The sequence below is a fragment of the Adiantum capillus-veneris genome, chromosome 7 (genome assembly GCF_014529385.1).
Source record: "Adiantum capillus-veneris isolate H3 chromosome 7, ASM1452938v2, whole genome shotgun sequence".
Classification (NCBI taxonomy): domain Eukaryota; kingdom Viridiplantae; phylum Streptophyta; class Polypodiopsida; order Polypodiales; family Pteridaceae; genus Adiantum; species Adiantum capillus-veneris.
In genome coordinates, this window is record NC_140937.1 from 57,144,483 (window position 1) to 57,172,212 (window position 27,730).

General features: G+C 46.6%; 1 protein-coding gene across 2 annotated transcripts in view; it reads left to right on the forward strand.

The window, feature by feature from the left end:
* Positions 1–27,730, forward strand: part of LON2 (lon protease 2) — a 95,123-nt gene that overhangs the window by 10,389 nt on the left and 57,004 nt on the right. For both annotated transcript variants that reach the window (XM_086515973.1, XM_086515972.1), the window contains exons 6-8: positions 11,197–11,288; positions 11,803–11,982; positions 12,072–12,155. In XM_086515973.1, coding sequence (XP_086372099.1) covers positions 11,197–11,288; positions 11,803–11,982; positions 12,072–12,155 — 356 coding nt within the window. The remainder of the gene's footprint in view (positions 1–11,196; positions 11,289–11,802; positions 11,983–12,071; positions 12,156–27,730) is intronic.

Here is a 27,730-nt window from a genome sequence, read left to right on the forward strand (position 1 = left end):
CGTGAAGATGGCTCGTGGCGAGGATACAGATGTATGGAATCGGATGGTTCCAAATTTGTCGCTCGAGCTGGCTGATTACAAAGAGAACCTGGATTTCCACATCATGCGCCTGGATAGAGCAGATGTTATTTTAGGAATTCCATGGTTTTATGATAAACAAGACTCATTGTATATAGACTATGTACATCACTCTCTTGTTTTTGTTAAGCATGACATGCTTAGTGGGGATGTTGTGGTATTTAGTCAATACTATGCATGATGGAGCAGATGGTTATATTGTCTTGTGGGTGACTCCATGGGTCTATACCTTGCACTTTCCTTTAAGGGTGAATCTGGGCTTATCCTGGATTCGTCTAGGTATATTTTTAGTCGTATAGCGGACATGCAGACTTCACATTGTGAAGTTTTCGTCCGAGTTACGACCAATTGATATTGTGCTTATTCTTTCTATCTTTTGTGGTGCGTATGCCCTATCAACTACCTCATTTTTGTGCTAATTTTTTCGATTTCATGCTTCTTTTAGTGCTAGGCTTCATTATGGCTAAGTCTGCCCTTGATCTCCGGAGTCATGACAAAAACTCAATACGCTGAACTTTGCGTTGATGTATGCTCATGTGTGTGTGCGTGTGGTGTGTGTTGTGTATGGGAGCATATGTTAGTACCTAGTTCTACACCCACTATTGGGCACTGACGATGTTAGTGGGGATGTCGTGGTATTTAGTCAATACTATGCATGATGGAGCTGATGGTTATATTGTCTTGTGGGTGACTACCATGGGTCTATGCCTTGCACTTTCCTTCAAGGGTGAATTTGGGCTTATCCTGGATTCATCTAGGATATTTTTTAGTCGTATAGCGGACATGCAGACTTACACATGTGAAGTTTTCGTCCGAGTTACGACCAATTGATATTGTGCTTATTCTTTCTATCTTTTGTGGTGCGTATGCCCTATCAACTACCTCATTTTTGTGCTGATTTTTTCGATTTCATGCTTCTTTTAGTGCTCGGCTTCATTATGGCTGAGTTTGCCCTTGATCTCCGGAGTCATGACAGAAACTCAGTACGCTGAACTTTGCGTTGATGTATGCTCATGTGTGCGTGTGGTGTGTGTTGTGTTGGGGAGCATATGTTAGTACCTAGTTCTACACCCACTATTGGGCACTGACGACGTTAGTGGGGATGTCGTGGTATTTAGTCAATACTATGCATGATGGAGCTGATGGTTAATTGTCTTGTGGGTGACTACCACGGGTCTATACCTTGCACTTTCCTTCAAGGGTGAATCTGGGCTTATCTTGGATTCATCTAGGTATATGACATGCCTCATGTATCTGTGTCGTTTTGTAATCAGAATTCTGTAAATAATGGTTTTGCAATACCAATTGTTACTGCTTTGGAAATGTATAAAGATACAAAGTCTTCTGATGTTGACTTTTATCAATCTGTACCATCTGCTTGGTTTGATTCATTAGTGCTTGGTACTTTTGTCACTGAATTTCGTAAAAATGTTTCATGTTCTTCTGTTGAACTTGGGGATTCGGACGAATCCAACCTTATTCGAGAAATCATGACTGAGTTCAAGTTTTTCCTGATGATCTACCTCCTGGCTTGCCGCCTTCGGGAGGAGTAGATCATGGCATCGAGTTGGTGGCTGGTAGTCAGCCCTTCTCAAAGCAACCCTATCGGTTTAGTAAAACCGAGGTGGACGAGATTAAGCGGCAGCTGAAAGACTATCTCGACGGTTTTGTTCGGCCAAGTAAACCTCCGTAGGGAGCACCAGTGTTACTTTCTCGAAAGAAGGATAACACTATGCGCTTTTGCGTGGATTACAAGGGGTTGAACAAGCTCACTATCAAGAACAAGTATCCGCTCCCACACATGGACGATCTGATAGATCGGTTCCATGGAGCATTGTACTTTATGAAGATAGACCTACGATCAGGCTATCACCAGATACGGATAAAACTGGAAGATATTCCTAAGACAAGTTTCCATATGCGTTATGGTCACTATGAGTTTTTGGTCTTGCCTTTTGGTCTGACCAATGCTTCAGCTACGTTTCAACAAATGATAAATGATTTGCTGACACTGTTTCTAGGCAACTTCTCTGTTGTATTTCTCGATGACATCTTGATCTACAGCCGAAGTTTGTCTGAGCACTTAGCGCATATACGCGCTGTTCTTGAAGTACTGAGAACTGAGAAGCTTTATGCTAACGCTTCTAAGTGTGAATACTTTAGGAAAGAATTCTTTACTTGGGTCACATTATTACTCGCGATGGAATTCGCGTCGACCCTGAAAAATTGGATAAACTTTTAAAAGGAGAGATGAAAGGGCTGAAGACTTCGGGTCCTCACTGTAGAGGTAATCCCCCTGTTGTCTGGAATGAGCGCCTCGACGAGAGCTTTCGGACACTAAAGCACTTGGTGACTACTGCGCCAATATTGCACATTGTGGATCCTAACAAACCGTTTGTGGTTGAAACGAATGCTAGTGATTATGCTATTGGTGCGGCGTTATACCAAGATGGATGTCCTGTTGCATTTGAAAGTAAGAAACTTCTGACACTGAGATACGTTATCCAACGTATGAGAAGGAGCTTTACGCCGTAGTCCACGCCCTGAGGAAATGGCGGCACTACTTGTACGGTTCTATGTTTGTTGCATGGACACATCATCAGTCCTTGCGCTATATCTGTGGTCAGGGTTGATGGGTTGAGCTTATGTAAGAGTTTGACTTTGAGATCCGTTATAGAAAAGGATCCAGCAATCGAGTTGCCGATGCACTCAGCAGGATTCCTGAGGTTAATGCCTTGTCTATGGCTGAAATCTCGACGGATTTCTCTCTCTTTGCGCGAGGGCTATGTCGTTTTGATGGCCATTTTAGCAAGATATGGAACGAGGTCGAAGCGGGGCATGACTCTCATACAAGCTTGGGTGATTCGGAGACCCAAGTGAGTCGTGTTGGAGAGACGAGACGACAATACTCCATTAGAGGTGGACTATTGTTCAGAAATGGTAAAGTTTGCGTGCCGGAAATCGATGAGGTTCGACAAAGGATTTTGTGCAAATGCCACGATGTTCCTAGCGCTGGGCACCCAGGCATCTAGAGAACTTTGGCTTTGGTCAAGCGATATTTCTATTAGCCAAGAATGCGCTCTTACATAGAGAGCTATGTGAAGAGATGCGCTTAGTGTCAGGTCAATAAGGCAGAGCGCCTTAGGAAAGCTGGCCTGCTACATCCATTGGAAATCCCAGATGCCAAGTGGCAGAGTATTTCCATGGACTTCATCGTTGGTTTGCCAAATACTAGTCGGGGCAATGATGCTATTTGGGTTGTAGTCGATAGACTCAAAAAAATGGCAAAGTTTATACCAACAAAGTCGACGGTAAAAAGCCATGAGTAGGCGGTTTTATTTGTCGATTAGCTTTATAAGCTGTATGGTCTGCCAGAGGATATCGTCAGTGATCGAGATACTAAGTTCACTGGCCGATTTTGGCGAGATGTGTTTGCTCATCTTTAGACGAAGTTGAGTATGTCATCTTCTGACCATCCTGAGTCCGACGAACAAACTGAGAGGATGAATCAGACGTTAGAGGACATGTTGAGAGCCTATATCTCTCACAGGCAGTCTGATTGGGAAAGATATCTTCCACAGTTAGAGTTTGACTATAATAGTAGTAAGCATTCTGCTACTGGATTTAGCCCGTTCATGCTGATGTATGGATTTGAGCCTAAATCCTAGATTGCTATTGGCTTAGAAAAAGTCAAGGAACGCCAGGCTCGTGATTTCGTGTATGACATGCAAGAAATGCTCTATTGGCTAAGGATAGTATAAGAACGGCTCGTGATCGAGTCACTACTTATGCAAATCAAAAGAGGTCTCCAAGGACTCTAGATGTGGACAATGGGTCTATCTAAAGATACCCAAGGATTCCAAGACTATGCGAACATGAAAGCATTATAAGCTTTTAGCTAGATATTGTGGTCCGTTCTTGATCACAAAGAAGATTGGCCAAGTTGCCTATAAACTGGCTCTTCCTTTGGATGTTAGTGTACATCCAGTGTTTCATGTCAGCCGCCTTAAAGTAAAATTGGGCGAAGCCGACGTTGTTGTGTCCATCGAGGAAAATGTATGGCAAGATATGCAAATTGAGTATATTCCTCGAGAACGAGAGGCAGTTTTAGATCATCGTACCCGTCATTCGCGCCAAAAGGCTTATGACGAGTACTTAATTAAATGGAAGGGTCAATCTGAAAGGTTTGCTACTTGGGAATCAGTTAGAGCTCTGAAAGCTCAGTATCCCCACTTCATTGATGAGGACATCAATGGTTCGTAAGGGGGGAAGTATGTTATGTCCCGCTCTTAGGAGAGGGGATCTAGCCCAGACGCCGTCGGGATGGGCGTCCAGTGTCCGAGCGGATGTAGTGTGAACACGGCCAGTGTGGCCGGCCATTATTATAAAAGGGGGACCAAGGCCTCATTTATAGTTATCGACCCCCACTGGCAGAGTGCCAGTGGTTAGCCCGCGAGGCTAGGAGTGCGCGAGGTCACCTTGAGGAGGTGAGGCCGGGTGGTATGGGACGCTCGGTCTACATGTGCACGCCTACGTTCTCGGACGCTGGCCCTAGCACGGAGGAGCTACCAGATGGTGGCTATGGTTAGGTGGTTCGTCCGACGCGTCTGTAGGAGGTTTGTGTAGCCGGGAGATCCACTCTTTTAGTTCGTTTCAAACTTTCAGGGGACGGGCTAGGGGACGCATGTTAAAAAACACTTTTTCTATACTGGACAACACTAAGAGCACAAGATTACAAAGAAAAAATGGGTTTTGCACTCATAAATACCAAAATATGACATGCGGTAAGAATGCGGTGAGCATACACCGCACATGTTGACGCATCATACTCAGAGGGAAAAAATTAATGATGTACAAGTGAAGAGTGGATTAGTAGAGTCTAGTGGGCAACATTGACATATATATCAAGACTCTGAAAGCCCTAGAAAAAGGTGTGGGTTCCTCTGTTCGCGTCCCCCCTGCATGTGTCACCGGGACCGGCGTCTCGAGATGCGTTTCCTCTGCGTCCCATGTAAGGGACCCCTTTGCGTCGCGTCCCTCCGTCCCCCGTTCTGTCCCTACAAAAAAGGGCCACGTCTTGGGATCCCCTGTTTCTATGGTTTGAGGGTGCTAAGAAGCTTCTTCAATTTATAAGCACCTAAGACGAGATTCTTTTGAAGAAGATTTTTAAAACAAAGTCTAGAAGGCATGGAAGACCATCTATGATCTAGCCGTGCAAAGGAGGAGAGCTCGTCCTCTTTTGACAAAGACTAGATCAACAAGAAAACCTAGGAGTTCAAGGAAGGGAGTCAGGCCACGATACCCATTGATCCCTTGAGTTTGTACAACAGTTTGACGTCGCCTTCTATGGAGAGCGGTTCTCAAAACATTCCAAGAAGCGAAAAGCGTATCTTACTCTGTTGTTACGCAAAGAAACAAATGCGACGTGGTTAAAATTCTTTTTTTTCACGTCAACTTGGATATTACATGAATATGCAAGGAGATGTCATCACGCCTTGGCATCAATTGAAAACGATTGAGAAAGATACAGGATGACTACTTCCATAGGTTTTGGGATACTTGTGGAAGATTCTTTTGAAAGACCAGATTGAGCGGTTTTGCTATGATTTGCTAAAGAGATTCAAGACTATGTTTTAAACCAGAAGTCTGACTCCATCTAGAGACTTATGGAACATGACTAAGCAACGATGTGGAATGCTTTCCGGCTCATTGACTTATGCGACGGGCAGGATAGTATCAACCTCAAAAAGGCAAGAGTCTGTCAATGAAGAGAATGAATCAAGGGAACCAGATGACAGCTTATCACTGGATTCTAGAGAATTAGAGGGTTCTGACGAACTAAGGGAACCATATGCAAGTTCATCAAAGGACTAGAGAGAAAGAGGAATCGGATGATAGTGCGTCTTAGGGTTCCAATGATTGACTCTGGTGTGCCAATGGACAGGGGAAGCGAAAGACGCTACCTGCAGGTCCTAGGGCACAAGGAAAGAAAGGAAAAAGGGAATCAGCCGGTAGATTAGAACATTTTCAAGACTTAGGATAAGTATTTTGAAGCTGACCAGTACACGAGGGACTTGGACAGTGCTTTTGCCAAGGTCCGTGAGGCTTTAGAGAAGTCTCAAGAACGACATAAGAAGGCAGCAGATCGACATCGTCGAGACTTAAAATTAAAGGAAGACGATTGGGTGCTCTTATGTTTTGAGAAGGCACGCCTAAGGAAACGAAAGGGAAAGGAGTGGCTTTTTCCAAAGGTTAGCATGAGGTATTATGGCCCTTTCCAGATTAAAGAAAAGATAAATGATGTCTCCTTTCAACTAAAGCTGCGCGATACTTGGAAGATTCACAATGCATTCCATGTGAGTCTCTTGAAACCTTTTAAAGGATGTGCCAGCTGATGGGGAGCCCAATGAGCAACCCAAATTGGAAGAGAGCGAGGAGATACTCGTTCCTGAACAGATTTTGGCACACAAGGAAAGAAAGATGAAGGTAAAGTGATTCGGCGGTTCTTGGTTAAATTCAAGAACTATCCGGCATTAGATGCGAAGTGGATGGAGGAGGAGGACCTAGCAGATACTTCTCTGATTTTATAACTTTACCTTGAAGCATTCGGTTTAGCATAGTCTACTCCGATACAACCCCGAACTCAGCTAGGGTGAATCTGGTGCAGCAGGTTTGCACAAGAGGGGAGTCACTCCGCTCCTTTGTCAACATGTTACCTCGATTTGAATAAGGTCACTGATGTCCCCTTTGGGTTTCAGGGATACTATTGGGCTGATAGTATTCTGTTGTATGACTTTATGAAACGGAATTCCCGAAATATGATTGATTTGTACTCTCTCATTTGACTTGTTTGAGTGCAGGAACTGAAAGAAGAAATGACTGTAGCATTTCGGTCTCATAAATCTCTATAGACATGATTGCAATAAGGATTAGTTCAGTGAGGTCCGGAATGGATCTAGATGCAATTACTAAATACGTTGCTGGCAGTCATGGTCTAAGATTTGGAATGAATTTTTCTGTGATTTGTCATGTGATGTCCTGTGATGTCAGATGATGTGACTGTCGTCTTTGTACAAGTGCTAGATGTGTCGTGTCTGGTTTGTCGGTACTAAGAGTCAGTGTCTACTAAGACAGTTTATGGCCTTTGTCTGTTTTGTAGGCGTAATCGAGGGCGATTACAATTCTTTCAAGATGGGGGTATGTCACAAATTGATGAGGTGGTAGTTCAACCCGGACACACACACTGACAAAGTGATGACGTGGTTGACTGTACAGACACCCGAAAAGTACGCTGACTGGCTGACATAACAGACTGCATGGACACCCGAAAAACGCTCTGACTAGCTGACGTGGTAGTCGTACGGATTTTTTGCGTTTTACGCTGGCGGCTGACGTGGCCTGGCTGCACGGATTCCCGCAATGAGCGTTGACTGCTTTTGCTGGTAGAATTTAGCAAGTTGCTTCTGAAGCTCATTGCTTTTGAGTTTAATGCCTTTGGGGTTTTGCTTTTAGGAACCCTTGTAATCTTTATAAGTGACCCAAGGGGGCTCACTTCTCAGAGTATATGGATGCAGAGTCTGAGAGCGAGCACCCGCGGGAGTTGTACTTTGCTCAAAAATTAATATTAAAAGAAATACCAAAAGGGGCGCCAGTCTTTGGGGTCAATACCTCTGGGCACGGAACTCTACCGGGCCGTGTCGACTCTCTCTCTCTCTCTCCCCATTAAAGTTCAGTGATTATGAAGTTTCTGTTCGTGTGTTGCTATTGATTTCTCGCTTGGAGTGTCCAAGCCAATTACACAATATCTCTCTTTAGTTCATGTGATTTTTGAATGACTCATATTCTAGTGCCATTGGTAGATCTCCGTATGAGGTAGCATTTGGCCGTTCGTTTCAGTCTTTGTTGACTCGATCGGTCGGTCAGTTGCCTGATGCCAATGCTGAAAGCGAGTCTTTGGATGAGATTACTCAGAGTGTGAAGCTTCGGCTAAGCAAGGCTTAGGAGTCTTATTCACGTCACACTAATAGGCATCGTCATGATGTTACTATCAAGGGGATTGGGTCTATCTTAGGATCATGAAGCAACGTCTTAAGCAAGTAGGAAAGAAGTGTCCAAAGTTGTCCTTTTGCATGTATGGTCCATTTCTAGTACTTTAAAAGATAAATGAGGTTTCTATGAAATTGTAGTTGCCTAACTCATGGTCAATGCACAACGTTTTCCATGTTTCTTGGTTGAAGTTGTTTAAGGGAGACCCACCAAAGGACATTTCTGAAGATGAACCCGAGATGATTGATGAAGCAAAAGTCATGAAACCGGTGGGGGCTGTAGGGAGCACTGCTTGACCCACCTGCATGCACCCATGGGGCGCCATTTAGAGGCAGAAGACACAGGGTCAAAAGACCAAGGAGCACAGATAAGCAGTGCATTGCAGGACCCAGCACCTCTCGCGTTTTCTCAGCAGGCTTAGCGTTTTTGCAAGGATCAGCCCAACGTTTTCAGCCTTGTGCAAAACACCAGATCCCCAACAATTTTCAGCCTTTAGCCTTGCATATCCACCCATTTTCTGCCCCAATTCCTCACCGGAAATCAGCCCATCGCCATCAAACCAGCTGGCATTTTCAGATTTCAGCCACTAGTGTTTTTGCATAGCCTCGTCATCGTTGCTGTCGCCGCCACCGACACAGCTGCAGATTCAGCCCTAGATCAGCGATCAGTTTTCAGCCAGCATCAGCCCTAGCGTTTTTCATTTTCAGCCCTTAGCCACTGTCGACATCATTGTCATCGTCATCGTCACTGACATCGACATCGTCCTTGTCAAGGACCACAACATTTAGAAGCATTGTACCAGACTTTGTGCAATCGAAAGGAAATACCTCCCTAGCAATAGAGAGGGGGCCCTTGGAGGGGGTTTGGGACCCCATCTGGTGTAGTCTCTTCTCTCTCTCTCTCTCTCTCTCTCTCTCTCTCTCTCTCTCTCTCTCTCTGTGTCTGTGTCTTAACACTCTCCTGCACTATGCACTTAGAGTTTTCCATTCTTTGTTTTGGTCATTGCACATTCTCTCTCTAAGCAAGGAAGGCTCTCCCTTCCTCTATGAAAAAGGAACCTCGAGCATTCATTGCGCACTCATCCTGAGCTTACACCATATTCACTTCCGCTGCAAATTACACAGGTGTTCTAGATCGGAGTCGAGGTGTCCATCGGATCAGGAGCTAGTTCTTGTCTTCATTGCATCTTCCGTTGCCACCTTTGACATCCCAATGGATCACCATCTCAAGCTCTCATGTTGTCGTCGGTTTGCTCATGAAAGATGAGGTTTCTCTTCATCATGGATTTCAATGGTTTATCTATTGGGATCAGATATTTAGCAGATGCACTCAGATCCATTCACAATCAGTGGCCACACTAGAGGCAGGTTGTTGGTATGCAAAGTGGTGGGAGAAGGCTGCCAGCACCACAGTTTTTAGACCAATTGGAACAGACTCTAGAACAATTGTAACAATGTGCAACTCTTTTAATCCTCGAACTCCACAGATGAGACATGGAGTGGCGGTGTTCCACTCCTAGATGCACTGCAGTCTGTCCCCTCCTTGCGAACACTGCCCCTAATCCCTGATTAGATGCATCAGTCTACAGCTTAAATGGTTTATGGAAATCTGGATGTGCAAGGAGGGCAACGGCTTGGATGACGTTATTGAGCTTCAAGAAACTTTGATTGCATGTAGAGGTCCACATATCCCTATTACCCTTCTTGAGCAACTGGCAAAGAGGATGCGTGATGGCTGCTAAATTAGGAACAAAGAGCAAGGAGAGATTTTCCATTTCCAAAAAACTCTGGAGGGTTTTGACTGAAGGTTGGGGGAGGATAATTTTGTATAGCTACATCTTAGCTGGATTCATCTGAATGCCTTCTGCAGATACTATAAAACCCAAAAATTTGAGTTCAGTTGCTACATTAATTGCTCTTCACAGATACACGAGGCGGTGGGAGGAGTCGCCAAAACTTTGCAACTGCATGAGTGCAAGTGGCTCCCCCAAGCCTCATATTTAAAGGCCCTTGGCCTGCTTTGATGAAGGCTTAATAGCCTATAAGTCAACTGCTTTTAAAAGCTAGTGCTCCAAAAAACTCAAATGTTCACTGCTTCAAAAATTGATGCAAAAAGCTGCCACGTCGTTTTCCTTACAATTGCCACATCAGCACCCACATTTTCCGCCTTCCGCCGGGCATTGCAAATCTTGCCGCATTTTATGTGTAGAAAATGTCAGATTTTGCTCCTTTGGTCTAGTGCCAGATCGGGTCGACTTTCTCTCCTTTCTTTTGGTCCGGTCCAAGGCATACCACGTCATTGAGTTGTGACGGAGTCTGCTCTTCAAATGCCATAGGGCTTCCTGGATGCGTTAGAACCAAGGTAACCTCAACGTATTTTGCTTCGGAGTTTGATTCCGTTAGCTCTAATCCCTAGATGATTATGCTTAGATTATCTTTCTTCTCTAAAATGTACAAAGTTCCTCACTTTGTGTTCGGGCTTGTACCCTAATTGAAGGCTATCAGCTGCCAAAGTGTCAATGTTTGTGTACAAGCCTTGGTGGTCCATACCTCCAAGATTACACCTAATTCCTTAATAGTTATGCTTCTCACAGTAGAAAATCACTTGCAAAGTAATTTCAAGGACGTATACTTAAACTCTTCATCCCCTAGAAAGATAATTACAAACCCCTAGAAGGATAACCACAAACTCGCTTGGAGCTGGATGATCACACATGGTGCATAGAGAGAAAAACATTCGGAGAAAGTCGATTTCAGGTCTCTCAAAAACAACTCATCTGATTTTATTCATGAATCTTTTATATTGAGACTTCTTCTCTTTAGAGTATTTTTGAGGTGATGTGGTAGAGATAGATCATTGAATGCACATTACAGAAATTTTTCTGTTGATTTTTCAATGTGTTTTGTCGTTTTAATGCCATTGAGAAGCAGTGAAGATAAGTCTGTTTGTTTGACATCAGAAAATCAATAAGGATGTTTTGTTGAAGCCAATGCACGTTGCATGTTTGAGCTGTTCCTGTGGAAAAGGATAGTGAGAGTTATTGGATTTTTTCTGATCGTTAGTATTGTTCAGAGATGGATCAAGCGGAAAGGGATCCTGAGGTGCAGTCAATTGCACGACAATTTAAAATGATTGCTGGAGAACTTATATCTGTACTTGAACAGGCAAGTAATTGTCTCTCTAATGAGAGTTTTTGTGCTTGTCTCAAGATGAACCATGCCTTGTATTTCATCCTCACAGAAAGCGATTTGGAGTTCAGTTTATCTTGAAAGACGAGAATGAACAATCTAAGCAGTTCCCAAGAATTCCTGGTGTTGCTTTGTAAACCACAAAGTCCTTTATGCAATCATCCATGTGTGCCTTTAGGTTTTAGGCACAAAGAACAGCTGTTGCCTAGTCTAAGTAAGGACTTGTTGACAATTTTGATTTCTTTGTCTTGCAGGGCTGGTTTTACTTAGTCTACCCTAGTCTAGCACAGGAAACCTTTTTGTGCAATTGATGGAAGAGTCATTGCGTGAATTGAAATCTATGCTAGTGGACTCGCACAATACTCTTTTGATCTCTTTTTTTTCCGTCATGTGAAGCCTTAGGATATGATGGCCTGCAGCATTGTTATTTGTTATAGCTAACAATGAAAAGGGTTTTTTTAATTTTAAGACATGTGCTGTCTTTATGCAGAAGCATAGAAAAGTAGGGCGAACAAAAGTGCTACTGGAGACAGCACCTGCACACAGGCTTGCAGATATATTTGTGGCAAGCTTTGAAGGAAGTTTTGATGAACGTTTAGCCATGCTTGATGCTGTGGATCTGAAGAAACGCCTCACTAAGGCAATTGAACTTGTGACTCGTCATCTACAGGTCAACTTATTGCCATTGTAGAATAAAGTCTGTAAAGGTAGTTTTAAACTGTTTTTAAATGTGCTGAAAACAGCCTTCAATTTTTTCAGACAATACGAGTTGCTGAGAAGATTTCACAAAAAGTTGAAGGGCAGCTTTCTAAGTCACAAAAAGAGTTTTTACTCCGTCAACAGGTCAGCTATTTATTTATGAAAGAAGCCTTGCAGGCAGCTGGTTGACCTGCTTGGAATTTCCAAGCTCAGAGTTTTAAAGTTTCAGTGGTTCTTTTTGTGTTTAGGGTGTTGGTAGTGTCTGATGTTCATGTTGAATTCTATACGGCTCCTGTCTTTAGATATTATCAAGTGTTAAGTGCTATAGAGAAAGGGTTTTCTGGGTGGAAATTTTTTTTTTTCCGAGAAAAAGATCTTTCTATTAGTTACTGAAACTGCCCATAGGGCTACAACCACCTCTTTAAGAGAGGGCTACAACAACCATGGCGGGAGACTCTCCCAATGAAAAAACCAGCATATGTACAGTGGGGCTAAATCAAGAGATGGGGGGAGGGAAAGGCAAACAGGTGGTCGGTAGTGCCATCGGAGTACACCCTGGACCATGGTGTAGAAAGGCCCAGGACGCCAGAGTTGAAGGAAAGCCTCTCTGCGCTCCCGCATGCGGTCGGAGCTGCCCTGTAGTCCCTCGAGCTCTCCTCTGAGAGTGTGGATCAGCTCTAGCCAAAAATCGCGAACAGTCTCTGCTGGTGGCACAGGGCGAGTCTCAAAGATGCAGAAGCAACGGGCCCGCCAGATGAACCAGAGGGTCAGGCCACTGATGAGCTCCCAACACTCCTCTCTCTCACTGCACCACTCCTGTGGAGTAAGCTTTGTGGCAGGCTGGAGTGTAGGTCGCCCCTCCTGCATCACTATCATCCTGCTGGTGGAAGATAGCTCAAACTGAAGTGCCGGGCCCGTGAGGGTGGACCAAGCCGCTGCTCCCCAAGTGTACCGTCGAGCCGTGGAAAGAGCAGGCATCAGCCGAAGAACTCGAAGCTATACCTGCTGTGCCGAAGGACAGTCCCAAAGACAGTGACGTTGACTCTCCACAAGATGGTCACAAGCTGCACATGCGGCCGAGAGACTACTATGCACTAGCCAGCTCCCAACTGCTGTGGCTCTGTGTGCGACCAGCCACTGAAACAAGGTGACTCGTCTCGGCTGTCTGGAGTCCCATAACCTCTCCCAGAAGGCTGCCAAGAACTCAGCTGTGAGACCCTCCTCCTGCCAATGAGGTGCTGCAATGGGGCGGGCCTCTCTCTATGCTGCTAGTATATGACGTCCTAGTCGAACAGTGTACTGAAAGAACGGGACACCTGGGTGATCTCCAGAAGAGAAGGGGTCCCTCCAAAGCCACTCACTAGGATCCCACTGTACTCGTGCCAGTGGACAGCACTCCCAAGCCCACAACCTCCAGTGTCCAGTCTCAAGAGTTGCTGGGTCGGGATCGATGACACAAGTCCTCCCACAGATGCCCACTACTGGGATCCTCAAAAAACAGCACTCTACCACCTGCGGGGCATCTACTGCAGCTCGCTGTAAGCGTCCCCCACCCTGAAGCTCGAAGAAAAGGGATGGAACAGTCTCTGAGTAGGCCCTGACTGAGATGAGAACCTCCAGTCGTGTGAAGGCTCCCATCCACTTGGGTGCTACTGGCTCCAGAGGCGTGAGCCACTCAGTTGGAACTGCCTCTGAGATGTCCTGGCACATGCTTTGCACCCCTCTCATGCCCTTTAGCTAGAGACCCTGCATCTCCTCTGACAAGCCTGTGAACTCTAACCAGTCACCTAAAGAGCGCGCTGGACCCGTTGCCATGGGACCCCAGGAAACATGAGGCCGACTACCAACCAAGTGGCCCCTCTGAGTACTAACCATGGGGTTCCAGACAAGGGGCTGCCGTAGGCGCTCCTCCGTGCAAGTAGGCTGTCTCTGCTCGAGGCCTCGCCGCAAGAGCTCCCAAGATCGAAGCAAACTCACAGCGAAGCGATCCTCTAGTCTCCTGCTCAAACCAACTCTGCGCATCTCTGTGAAGATCCATCTGGTCGAAGGTTGCCAGGGGCCTCCAGCCTGAGGCACCCTAGCATGAAGCCGCTGTAGCAACAACTCCTTCCAGGGCTCCTCACCTGGAAGAAGTCCTCTGACTATGAACTTCCCAAGAAGGGCTCAACTCTGCTGTGCTGGGTCAATGATCCCTAGCCCTCCCTGTGAACAAGGAAGAGTGATGACCTGCCAAGCCACTTTGGCTCAGGCTATCTGAGTGCCACGTCCTGACCAAAGGAAGTTCTTGATCAGCCTCTCTACCTGGCTGATACAAGAACTCGAGAAGATCTAGCAAGAAGTGATGTGCCACATAGTCGCCAACAACACCTAGTTGGCCACTACTACTCTGCCAGCCAAAGAAAGTCGTGCTGAGCTCCAGTGTAACAACTTCCTCCTGATAGATAGGAGGAGAGGAGCAATCTATTGCTCGGGAGACAAGTCCAAACCAACCTGACAGCCCAAGTACCGAACTGCAGTCCCTGGGGGAATCCACCTAAAACCCTCTCCTTGCATCCAATCGGGCACAGGAGCACTACCAACCGAGAAAGCCATTGTCTTTCTCCAGTTGATCAGTGTGCCCGATGCACAACAGAAGGTCTCTAGAGCCTGCTCACACCTGTGAAGGTTGGCCTCCTGGCCATCTAAGTACAAGGCTGAGTCGTCGGCAAACTCAGCGTCCAGTAGCTCATCTCCCCTAATAGGGAGTGCTAATCAACCGAGAAAGCCACTGTCTTTCTCCAGTTGATCAGTGTGCCCGATGCACAACAGAAGGTCTCCAGAGCCTGCTCACACCTGTGAAGGTTGGCCTCCTGGCCATCTAAGTACAAGGCTGAGTCGTCGGCAAACTCAGCGTCCAGTAGCTCATCTCCCCTAAGCCCCGTAGACCAACTTGCTGTGATACCAAAAACCTGCTCATCGCCTCCGCATAGAACAGAAAGAGGAAGGGGGCAAGAGGACAGCCCTGTCTGACCGAACGTGTGAGCATGAAGCGATCACCTTTACCTCCTGCCAAAAGTACCTGACTGTGAGCTTGTCTGTACAAAGCTAACACCCCTCTGATCCAAGCATCTGAGAAGCCCATCCTGCGTAGAGTGCCCTCTAGAAAGTCCCAGTCAACTCTGTTGTATGCCTTCTCAAAATCGAGAAGAAGAATCACTAGGTCCTCACCACGGAGCCGTGCTAGAGCAGAAGCCTCCCAAAAAGTAAAGATGTTGTCGAGGATACTGGCGTTCCTTGACAAAACCTGTCTGAGTCCCATGTATAAGGCTCTCTAGAAGTGGCTGAATCCTCAAACTCAGAGCCTTGGCAAGAATTTTGTAGGCTGAGTTGAGGATGGTGATGGGGCGCCACTGTCGAATCTCATCCAAGGAGCCGCCCTCCTTGGGAACGAGGTAGATCAAGCCCTCACTCATGCTGTCAGGCATCACTCCTGTGTGCAAAATGTACTGAAAAGCACTACAGAGATCTGGGCCAAGCAAGTCCCAGTACTCCAAGAAAAAACTGGGAGTCAGCCCATTCGCACCGGGACAGCTACCACGGGGGAGGGCCCTAAGAGCCGTGTGCAGCTCCTCAAGGTGAAGTGGCAGCTCAAGCCTTTGACGCATCTCCTCAGTCACAAGACAAGGCATCTGTGCCCAAACCTGCTCCCTGCATGCATCCTGACGCTCTGACTGAGGCTCTGCAGACAGTAACTCACGGTAAAAGTCAGTAGCAACTGCACGCATATCCTCGGGCTCAGAAGCAACTGAACCGTCGGGCCTACGCAACTAACTGACCTTGGCATGCGAATGCCGAGGTCCCACTGCCTCAAAGAAAGCACCAGTCACTCTGTTGCCCACCTGTGTCCACTGAGATGCTTGTCGGTGAAAAGCAAATTCGTGTCGCCTCTCCTCTGTGCTAACAAGCTCCTATCGAGCCTGCTGTAGCTGCTCCTCCAACCAAGGACTGTCTGGATGCTGCTCCTGCATCCTCTGTAACGAAGCAATGCCTCGTCTGAGGTGCTACTCCTCTTTCCCTGCAGCCCGACGAGCCAAAGACTCCTGGAGAAAGAAAAGGCTAATCCGAGCTAGTCCTAAGGCCACTCTGTCAGCAGGAGAATCCTGCCTGTCCAAGCTCTCTGTCCAGAAAGCCTCTACTCGCTCTCTGAGTGCAGAGTCCAACAAGACACTCTCTGGGATGCGAAGCATTGTGCTCCCTCTACTCTGCCTGTCTGCCACTGCGAGGATCACTGGTGCATGGTCCGAGAAGGAAGTCCCTGCTAGAATGCCAACTGTCCCTCCCAAGTCACTGAAGTGGTCACTAGTGTAGAAGCGATCTATCCGCGATAGATTCACTCCTCCCACTCTGCGGTCCGAACGAGAGAAAGCAAGGCTGTCTGGGGGCCTCAAAAAACTAGAGTGCTGCCAAACATCCGAGACCCTCAGAGTCGTACAAAACCTCTCCCAAGCTGCTAGCTCAACCCCATGCACAGTAGCATGGCTACCACCAATCCTGTCAGAAGGGTCCTCCAACATGTTGAAGTCCCTCCCTATGCACCAGTGTTCTGCTTACGGCAGAGACTCAACTATCTGTGACCAAAACTCTGCTCGAGCACTCGCCACATTGGGCGCATAGATGTTCAGGAAGCCCACAAGGCAACCCCGAACCTGCATAGTAATCCATTGAGCCTTGCCTCGCACAATAATCCCTCTGCCCACAATGGCCTGCTGCAAAGAGTCCGCAATAGTCATACATACCCCACCTTGGATGCCTCCAGGTCCAAAAGCAGCTGACCAAAAAGTATCATATCGTCCACGCAAGAGCTGACCACAACGTCTAATGCGGCTCTCACACAGATGGTGCTCCTGAAGCATAAGGAGATCAATCTCTCCTCCCACAAGGCAACGCTGAAGCTCCTGACGCAGTCGGCCCCGCTGTCGCTGAAACTGGGGCCCACCAAATCCCTGCATGTTCCATGAGACGATTCTCATGGGGAGCGAGAGAGAACAGATGCTGCCGCAGCAGCTAAACGGGCTATCTTCGTGGCTGGCTTGGATGGGGAGTAATTCGCATCAGAGCGTCCTCTAGATAGATGTGACTGCAACGAGTGCCTGACCCAAGCCCAAGCAGAGCGAGCCGTACGCAAAGCAACGTTCTCTGTCCAGGAGTCCTCATGAATGTGTACATAGCATGGCAAGTACTGTGTATTGGCAATGAAGTAAACCACAATGTGTCTACATCCTGCTATATTTAGAGGTGTCACGGCAAACTTGGCCAATGGCCACAAAGTCTGAAGCATGTCTGTGATTGCTAGTTCTCCCATGTGGTGAGAGAACTCTAGAACCTGTGTGCAACCATCCCAACACTGAGTCGAGAGTCCACTCAGTCTGGTCCCTGCCGCAAAGGGGAAGGAGAAGCCAGTTGCTGAGTCCAAGGCCTCTGTCCCCCTAGCTGCAAGGAACATAACATGGACCCTGAAGCAGGCTGCCTCATGGTATGCTGAGGGGTCGTCGAGAAAACAAGTAAAGTCGTAGAAGTCCCATCGGCGTCGGATGTCGATGGTCGTCAGACCACGAGGGATAGCTGCAAGGGGAGACATCTGTACCTGTAGGGAGTCGCAAGAAAGGCTGTCACTCTCTGGCTTGGCAACTCGTGGCAAAGGCGCTGCCAAGAGATCTCCTAGCAGCCGGAGAGGGCCCTGCCCCCTGGGTTGACTGTGAAACTGGAGGGGGAGGGGGGGGAGAAGGAGCAGGGGGGAGCTGTGGAGAAGAGGGGCGGGAGCAGGAGGCCGGGGGGGGGGGGTGTGTGATGAGGAGGGGGGGAACTCTGGGGGTGGAGGGGCTGTCGAGGGTGCCGTCGTCGACCACAGGCCTGCTGCCATCCCTCCTCCGTTGGAGCCCCAGGCTCAGAGGGTGGCTCTGGTGTGTGTGCTGTGTCTCTGTCTGTGGCTGCTGGCCAGTCCTTGCAGGTTGGGGCTGAGTCTGTGGTGTAGGTCGAGGTCTCCTCCGTGGACAGGCCTCTGCAAGATGGTCCATCTGTCGACAAATGAAGCACTGGTTCGGGAGGCCCGAATACTCCACACTGTCTAAACCAACCCCCACTCACCCGAGGCAGAAGAATGACCTTCGGGAGCGTGTGAGTGTCTCTAACCAAAACGCGAACTGAGGGAATGTCAGCCGCCTTGGCAGCTACTGAGGCTGCCGTGCGAGGTGTCTCCAGGACAATTCCAATGGTTGAGCCTATCCTGGACAAAAGTGGTAAGTACTCCCTCCACAAACGTAGAAAGCAGACGGGGATGGGGATGTTTGCCTCCTCTACTAGAACATCTGAGGTAGGGTCGAAATCATGTCTCCACTGTCGAAAGTGGGCTCGTGCTGCTCAGATGGTCAGTGGACTCATGGCGATGACCTTGGACGCCATCTCGGAGGTCTCAAACTCGATCTGATAGTAACCTCAATCGAGTATGTGTACGTCGAAGATCTTGCCCACCTCAGCGAGAAGGCGGGCCGGAGAGGTCACGCAGCTCTCCTCTGCTAGGTCGGGTGTCGAGAATCTTGCAGATGACAGACGTCGCTTGCAAGCGCTCTACCTTTGCGGCAAGGCTCGCTTGCTCTGTCGGTGAAAGAGCAAGTCGAATGGTGGGCTCAGCGGGGTCGGGCGAGGGGGCTTCGGATGAGTCCCTCTGTGGTGAAGCTGGAGCCTCCATCTGTGTCTATTGCTGTGGCGAAGAAGCAAACGGAGAAAAAACCTCTGCAACCGAGTGCGCCGAGCACTGTCCAAAGAAATAATGGCGCCAGAGTCAAGTGCAGGGAGATTTCGGGAAATAGGAAGCCCGCGGGGGGGGGGGATAAGGCGGGCTGGGGGGTGGCAATTCAATAGGCAGCGGGCAGCGGCGCGAGAGGACAGCGGGCGGGGGGAAGGGGGGGGCTGGCGGCGCTAGAGGGCAGCGTGCGGGCTGGGCTGCCGCGCGTGAGGACAAGCGAGAGGAGGCGGCAGCGAGAGGGGGGGGCGGCAGTGCGAGGGCAGCGAGAGAGGGGGGGGGGGGGGGGGGGGGTTAGCAGTATCGAGCAGCACGCGGGATGGCCAACTCGCCTCTCCTGGAATCGTTTTCGGGGTGGAATTAGATGTGTGCATGTAGAAGGTGTAAAAACTCCCTATACTTTTAATTCTCCTTGTGCTGAGAATGTTACTGCACCTTCGCTAATAATGTAAATGGGATGACTGTACTATAGGGTTATCAATGTTTCACAATATTGTTCAATGTTGAAGAAAAAGTGAAGATTTTCTGGACCTAAACAATAATAGGATGGTATTATTATGTTTGGTCAATGTACCTTTGTGCAGTCAAAAGATAATTTTTACAAGACAAACAAGTTCAAATTTTGGGCTTTGTGATTCATCAAGGTGTCATGTTGAGTAACATAATTTTTATGGTTTACACAATTTGTCTTGCTTGGATTGATTGTGTGTCTGCTGCAAGTGTTGTAGCCCCTGTTATAGTTTTTGTTTGGTCAGACTTTTCAACTTAATGCTTGGTCCGAGCTTGAAACATTGGTTTCTGTCCAATAGCTATACAGCCTTAAAAAATAAATTGTGGTTGTCCGCTGCATAAAACCAATCTCTGTAACCAAACAGACTCACATGTAGCACTGCAAGCAACTCAATACTCGGCATCTATGTAAGACAAGGAAACGGTGTGTGCCTATTACTGCTTAATGAATTTACTTCTGATGCAAATGTCTAGGTGTAGTCAATAATCGATCATCGTGAGTCTGACCCATGGAATTAAACCAAAGGGGTAAACTAGACACTTGGCAGTTGGAGAGAAATCTACAGGACACCTTTAGCAAGAGGGGGCGCCCAAATGAGGGTGGAGGCTGATTTTTGATCATAAGTGAGACCCACAAAGTGTGTGTGAGTAGTGGGTGCAGGTTCACGGCTTTAATAGAAGCTTGCCTTCTCCTTTGTCTCATGTAGCCCGATGATTTGCTCTCGCGCATCTCTCTCTCCCCTTTGCACATATGGTAATGCCCCACTAGTTGGGCTTCTCAGTTGACTATGTACAGTTCTAGGGGTTTATGAGTGTTTACCAAGGCAAGAGCCTTTTGAACAGGAACCGGATTAGCTAATTGCTAATCCCCCACAGGTATGCACAGTTCCATCTTGAAAGATTGCGAATTTGGAGGGTTTCCTTGCATGAAAACTCGTCCAAATCACAGGGGGACTGTCCCATTGCGTGCGGGAGCCCTTGAGACATGTGTAGCCGTGTTCACTCTGCTAAAAACGATCCAAAACAGAGAATTACAGCCTACTGTGTTTTTCTGCAGGTTTAGGGTTTCACAACTACTCTGCAAGAGAATGCTAGGGGAGCCTCGGGAAGGCCTTGGGATGCTTAGACAGGGCTTTGGGCACCTGACAGTGGAAAAACAGAGAAATACAGCATGCTGAAATTCTGTTACAGCTCACCAGAAAGACTCTAAATTGCAAGGGAATCCATCCTAGACATGTGCTTTTGACCTACAAGGGTTTTGACGTCGTTATGCTACCGACATTGGGTCAAAACCCTGCAATTTCAGCCCTCGCCAGGTTTGGACAGCTTTGTGAGACTTTGATCCACGTGTCCGGATCGTCTATTTTCAATTGAATGAAGAAATACTGAAACGGGCGCTAGTCTTTGGGGCCTACAGGGTTTCGGTCTTCGTGTGTGCAGTAACACTCTAGTTGCTGGACGCATCTGTGCTCTCTTTTCTTCTCAGTGCTCTGTGTAAAGTTAACATGTAATTGAATTAGTATCACCCTCTACGGTGTACATGCCGGTTATACCCTGTATGACCCCTCACCTGTATTTGGATGCTACAACATGTTGAAAATTAGTTAGCTCTCTTATTTGGTTGTTGAGCACCTATTTTGACATCAGTTTGCTAGTGGGACTTCTCAGATAATTCATGGAGAAGCCTACCAAGTCTCATCTTCAGCAAGCTCTTCAGATTTTTGCGGTTATTGAAGCAGTCAAAACCGTTGGGCACATGGTATGCCGGTGTAGGTACATACCACAGGATTACTCTTGGAGAATGGAGTAAAATTGGGATGGATGCTCATCAGAGCTCACTGCTAACTGGCCCGACCAGTCCCAAAATGACCGACCTAGATTCCCGATGTGAGAAACCCGTTCGGCCACAGCGGTTTCACACTAGCCATCAATGTCCACTTGCACCTTTTTAAGGGTTCTGGGGGAAACAAGTAAAAATAAAATAAATAAGAATATGTAGTACATATTTAAAGAAGGCAACATGAAAAATACACCTCCTTGTGAGACAGGGACAACTTCTGATGGGCCATATGCCCTACGACTTTGACCGCTTCCGTCACAAATTGATGACGTGGCAGATGTAAGAGCCTCGTACAACTAAGAGTGCTTCATGCTTAAAGAACCTGACAAAATATTAATCACAACACTTCAAAAAGACAAGAGGCAGAATGAGGGTTGAAGATGGGCAATCCCCCCTGAAGGAAATAGATTTCTACTCAACCCAAGTACCTTAGGATTGAGCTCAGTTACAATCAACCTGAGAGTGAGTTTAAGTAGACTCACACTCGTAGATCATGCAAGATGCCATGTGCACATACAAAAAAGTAAACATAAGTAGACTTCTCAAACATATGTACAAAGATAAAATTTAGCTGCTGCATATGCTAGAGAAGAGATCTAGTGTCTTGGTTGCTTGTAAGGATGAATAGAAGAGCGCAAAACTGAAGGGAAACAACAGAACTTTCAGATTTATAGGTGTGCTGCCTTGAAAAACAGCAAGCTAGAGAGAGAGATATGGCTTCTTGAGGATGAAGGAATAGTAAGCGTAGAGAGAGATGGTGATGGTAATGAAGGGGGTTTCTTGGGTTGATGGTACAGGAAAATTCAACAACTAGGAGATGGGGAAATGAGAGAGAGAGAGAGAGAGAGAGAGAGAGAGAGAGAGAGAGAGGCTTTATTTATAGAGAAGTTGCTTGAAGAGAAAAAGGAAAAAGTAGAGGAGGATTGTGACAAGTGTTTAATAAAAGATAAAGTTGGCATGACAAGTGTCCACATACTTGTCTCTTCCCTTAAAAGATTTTTGACAAGTATCCACACACTTGTCTCTTCTTTTGAAAGCTTTTTGACAAGTGTCTCATCTTTTGGAAAGTTTGTGACAAGTGTCCCGCCACATGTCCTCCTTTTAGAACCTTCCTTCTAGAATCTCCCTTCTAGAATCTTCTAGAAGCTTCCATCTTGGAACTGCTAAAAACACACATTAATATGGGTATCAATTGAAAGCTCTTTCTGAGTACAATACGGTTTTTGCTTCAAAACATGGATTTAACATCTCTATGAGGAGATAAAAGCATTCAATGCATTTAGCCTACATATGCATAATGAGCAATCTTCATGATCATGCAATCTTGTTGATTGTAACTGTCTTTTCAGGCGGATCTAGCCCACACTCCAAGGCATCAACCCTTTCTATGTACCCCCTTAAGAACCATTGATGTCCTCATCAATGAAGTGGGGATACTGAGCTTTCAAAGCTCTAACCGATTCCCAAGTAGCAAACCTTTCAGATTGACCCTTCCATTTAATTAAGTACTCGTCATAAGCCTTTTGGTGCGAATGACGGGTACTATGATCTAAAATTGTCTCTGGTTCTCGAGGAATATACTGAGTTTGCATATCTTGCCATACATTTTCCTTGATAGGCACAACAACGTCGGCTTCGCCTGATCTTTCTTTAAAGCGGCTGACATGAAATACTGGATGTACACTAACATCCGAAGGAAGAGCCAGTTTATAGGCAACTTAGCCAATTTTCTTTGTGATCAAGAACGGACCATAATATCTAGCCGAAAGCTTATAATGCTTTCCTGTTTGAATAATCTTGGAATCCTTGGGTATCCTCAGATAGACCCATTGTCCCACATCTAAAGTCCTTGGAGATCTCTTTGATTAGCATAAGTGGTGACTCGATCACGAGCCGTTCTTATACTATCATTAGCCAGTTCGAGCATTTCTTGTATGTCATACAAGAAATCACGAGCTTGGCGTTCCTTAACTTTCTCTAAGCCAATAGCAATCGGGGATTTAGGCTCAAATCCATATATTAGCATGAATGGGCTAAATCTAGTAGTAGAATGCTTGCTACTATTGTTGGCGAACTCTAATTGTGGAAGATACCTTTCCCAATCAGATTGCCTGTGAGAGACATAAGCCCTCAACATGTCCTCTAACACTGATTCATCCTCTCAGTTTATCCTGAGTCCGTCGGACTCACTGAGTCCGTCGGACTCAGGATGGTCAGAAGATGACATACTCAACTTCGTCTAAAGATGAGCAAACACATCTTGCCAAAATCGGCTAGTGAACTTAGTATCCCGATCACTGACAATATCCTCTGGCAGACCATACATCTTGTAAAGCTGATGGACAAATAAAACCACCAACTCATGGCTTTTTACTGTCAACTTTGTTGGTATAAATTTCTCCATTTTTTAAATCTATCGACCAGAACCCAAATGGCGTCATTGCCTTGACTAGTATTTGGCAAACCAACGATGAAGTCCATGGAAACACTATGCTACTTGGCATGTGGGATTTCCAATGGATGTAGGACGCCAGATTTCCTAAAGCGCTCAGCCTTATTGACCTGACACTGAGCGCATCTCTTCACATAGCTCTCTATGTAAGAGCGCATCCTTGGCCAATAGAAATATCGCTTGACCAAAGCCAAAGTTCTCTAGATGCCTGGGTGCCCAGCGCTAGGAACATCGTGGCATTCTAACAAAATCCTTTGTCGAACCTCATCGATTTCCGACCCGCAGACCTTTCCATTTCTGAACAGTAGTCGACTTCTAATGGAATATTGTCGCTGTCTCGTCTCTCTGACACGACTCACTTGGGTCTCCGGACCACCCAAGCTTGTACATGAGTCATGCCCCGCTTCGACCTTGTTCCATATCTTGCCAAAATAGCTATCGAAACGACATAGCCCTCGGAGAGAGAGATAGAAATCCGTCGAGATTTCAGCCATAGACAAGGCATTAACCTCGAGAATCCTGCTGAGTGCATTGGCAACTCGATTGCTGGATCCTTTTCTATAACGGATCTCAAAGTCAAACTCTTGCATAAGTTCAACCCATCTAGGCTTCCGGCCTCTGAGACCACCTTGATCACAGACATAGCGCAAAGAGTAATGGTCTGTCCATGCAACAAACGTAGAGCCATACAAGTAGTGCCGCCATTTCGTCAAGGCGTGGACTACGGCATAAACCTCCTTCTGATGTTGGATAACGCATCTCAGCGTCAGAAAGTTTCTTACTTTCAAACGCAACAGGACGTCCATCTTGGTATAACGCCGCACCAATGGCGTAATCACTAGCATCCGTTTGAACCACAAACGGTTTGCTAGGATCCACAATGGGCAATATTGGTGCAGTAGTCACCAAGTGCTTTAGTGTCCGAAAGCTCTTGTCGAGACGCTCATTCGAGATAACAAGAGGATTACCTTTACGGTGAGGACCCGGAGTCTTTGGTCCTTTCACCCCTCAGTTGCGTGAGCGGAGCAGCAACTTTGGAGTAGTCCTTGATAAATTTGCGTAAGAATCATGTAAAGCCTAAAAAAGACTTTACTTGGTGCACATTCTTCAGAATGGGCCAATTTCGCACTTTATCCAACTTTTCAGGGTCGACGCTGTTGGGTTAAAGGCCTAAATAACCCTCTTTATATACATTTTTATACTTTGTCCAGGCTCACATTGAACTTGGACACATTTCTAGAGTCACTTATAAAAAAGTGGAAAAGCCACAAAACCCAATAAGTGGGGTTTTCCAAATCGTACTCTCTCTCTCTCTCTCTCTCTCTCTCTCTCTCTCTCTCTCTCTCTCTGTGCTTTCGATCTGCAGCACCATCTCCTTCTTGCACTCAAGCCTGACTCCACCTGGCCAAGACCTGTACTCTTCCACCTCGCGCATCTCCCGGTAGTCTCTCCTTCGTGCTTTCAATTGGTATCAGAGCCCCAGGGTCCGAAACAGGACTTGCACAGACTGCTGGACAGCAAGCTATATTGCTTTCCCCCGACGATTTTCACTTCCATCGTGAAGCTCCTTGCTTCTGGGGTCAAGAAGGTCACCGAAACTGTCAAAACAGCCCAAAACAGACTGTTTTTAGGTCAAAATAGTGATTTACAAGTTACTACAGATTATAACAGCAATACGTAGGTGTACCAAATTTATGGGATTACATGTATTGATGTTTTGTGCGAGGATTTGAGTGAAAAGCTGAGCACAGGTGATTTAAATTGCATATTCCGCTGAAAATTCAGATTTGGATTGTTTCATGTAAAGAAACTGTGGTCTTTTGTATGCAAAGTCTTGTGGTTACTCCTATTTGCTGAAATTTTCAGCCTATTGCATCTGTAACAAACTGTTGACGTGTCAAAGCCTAAAGAATGGAGCCAACTTACAGATGCCGGCCGAGGGGCCTAAACCCTAAGAAGAACAAGTAACAGAAGAAGTCCTCCCAACTTATGGGGACCCCGTCTGATGGGGCCCCAAGTGACATAAAGGATTAAAATAAAGCAGGATCTGGACATACGCCAAAACTGATGATGTGGCAGATTTTCGAAAATTGCACTGACATGATGACGTGGCAAGCTGTACGGATTTCCGCGTTTTGCGCTAGCTGATGACGTGGCAGGTTGTACGGATTTCGGTAAATTGCGTTGGCAGCTTTTGGCATTGCTTTTTGGACCAGAAGCTTTTGAGTTTTGAAGGCTTTTCATTGTAACTGCTTTTTAGGCCAAGGGCCTTTAAATATGAGGCTAGGGCTGATTCTCTGGCATGCTTCCTGGTGAAGGTGCAAAGTTTGGAGTACCGGCTTGTACTGTGTTGATGCAATATAAGAAATACCGAAAGGGGCGTCAAGGTTTGGGGCCAATACTCTTTGGGGTGGAATTCCGCCACTCTGTGTCGCGTGTCGTCTCTCTCTCAGTTTTGTATTTATTGAAGTGCTAAAAGTCTGTTGAGTCTGTTCTTTTCTCTTGGCACGTGGTGCTCGTCTTGTGACAGTGGTATCAGAGCAACAGGCGTGTGCTTTTTTGAAAGCATACCGGTCCTACAAAAGAGCAGACAGAGCTATTGGAATTTTACTTGAGGTATCTTCGTCCTCCAACCCGGACTTATTAGTCACTCCCACCCTTACTTCATCGCGCATCGGGCGCGCTCCCGTCTTCACCGCACTGTCTTATAGGGCATAAGCCAATTAAGAACCCAATACTTGGAATTCATGGATTCAACAGAATATTTGCAGTTCTTGCTCAACGAACTCCACGACATTCTTTCGCGGCATCCTCAACAGAATCTTCTGATGCTGCAAAGTTTTCAACAATTTCTGAACTGCATGTTACCCCCTTTGATGCCCCAGGTGGTACCTCCTCCTCCGGCACCAGAAAGTATGAGAGCTTCCAACCGGCAACCTTCTCAGCCGTCTGTTCCAATCGGGGGAGTCTTGAGGAATATGGTGTAGCCATCTGACCCTGATCCAGTGCAACCGCCTTTGCCACCGCCATTGCCCCCACCACCACCACCGCCACCAGGCTACAATGGTTGGAGCCCATATGGATACCCTTATTATCCATACCCGGGATATGGGCCAAACCAACCCAAAGATTTCAAGATTATGATGCAGAGGGTGGAGAAATTGAAGCTGAGCTAGCCACAGGGCAAACTTAGAAAGTAGCACCGCTCATTGGTGCTCTTCCAGAGACTATTCAAGATTATCATGGAAAAGCTAATTTCCACATCATGAAGTTGGGCAATTGTGACGTTCTATTAGGCATGCCTTGGCATGACAAGAATGATGCGACTCTCCAAGTCCGGAACCGAACCATCACCGTGATGTAAAAGGGCAAGCTAGTCGTTCTCAAAGTTCGGTTGTTCGAACAAAATCCTGAATGAACTCTCTAGTTGTTTTATAGTTAGGTACTTTGGAACTTTGTTTGAGAAAGTATTGTTTGAAACTTTGTTTAAAATGGATGGTATCTGTTTTGAACCTGTCTTGGTGCCGATTTGAAATGTTTGACTCCAATTTTAATACTGGTTTCATTGATTGGTGATTTTACTCCCGAGTGTAGAAGTGAGAAATATTGTTTTGGTATTGTTTGAACCTCGGAACGACGCAGGGCGATGCCTGGGGAGCGTTCCGTTGTATGCTAGTAAACCTCCGAACGACACAGGCCGATGCCTGGGAGCGTTTGGTTGTATATTTGTAAAATAATTGTTGTTGTGACTCCCGGCCCGGTCTTGGATGGTTATGCGGGAGGAGTATTAAGAAGTCTGAGCAGTGGTTACTCTCAGGACCTCCAAACGCAGGCTGCGGTCTGGGGGGTGTTTGGTTGTAAAAGGCCTCTATATCTCCCGGCCCGGACCTTTTTAGGTTATGCGGGAGGAGTGATGAGGGAGTCGTTGAATATCTTCCGGGCCGGTTATGCGGGAGGAGTGTTCACGGAGGCTTTATGTTTCTATGTCTGATAACATGCATATGTAAGCATTTGTGTTGCATTGTGATGTGCCAACTATTGAATATTCCTAATTGGATGAGATTGCGTGGGTATGTAATTTTTTAGTGCATCAAGACCCTCGTGGAAGATCAGTACGGTCTAGGTGTGATGGCTAATTT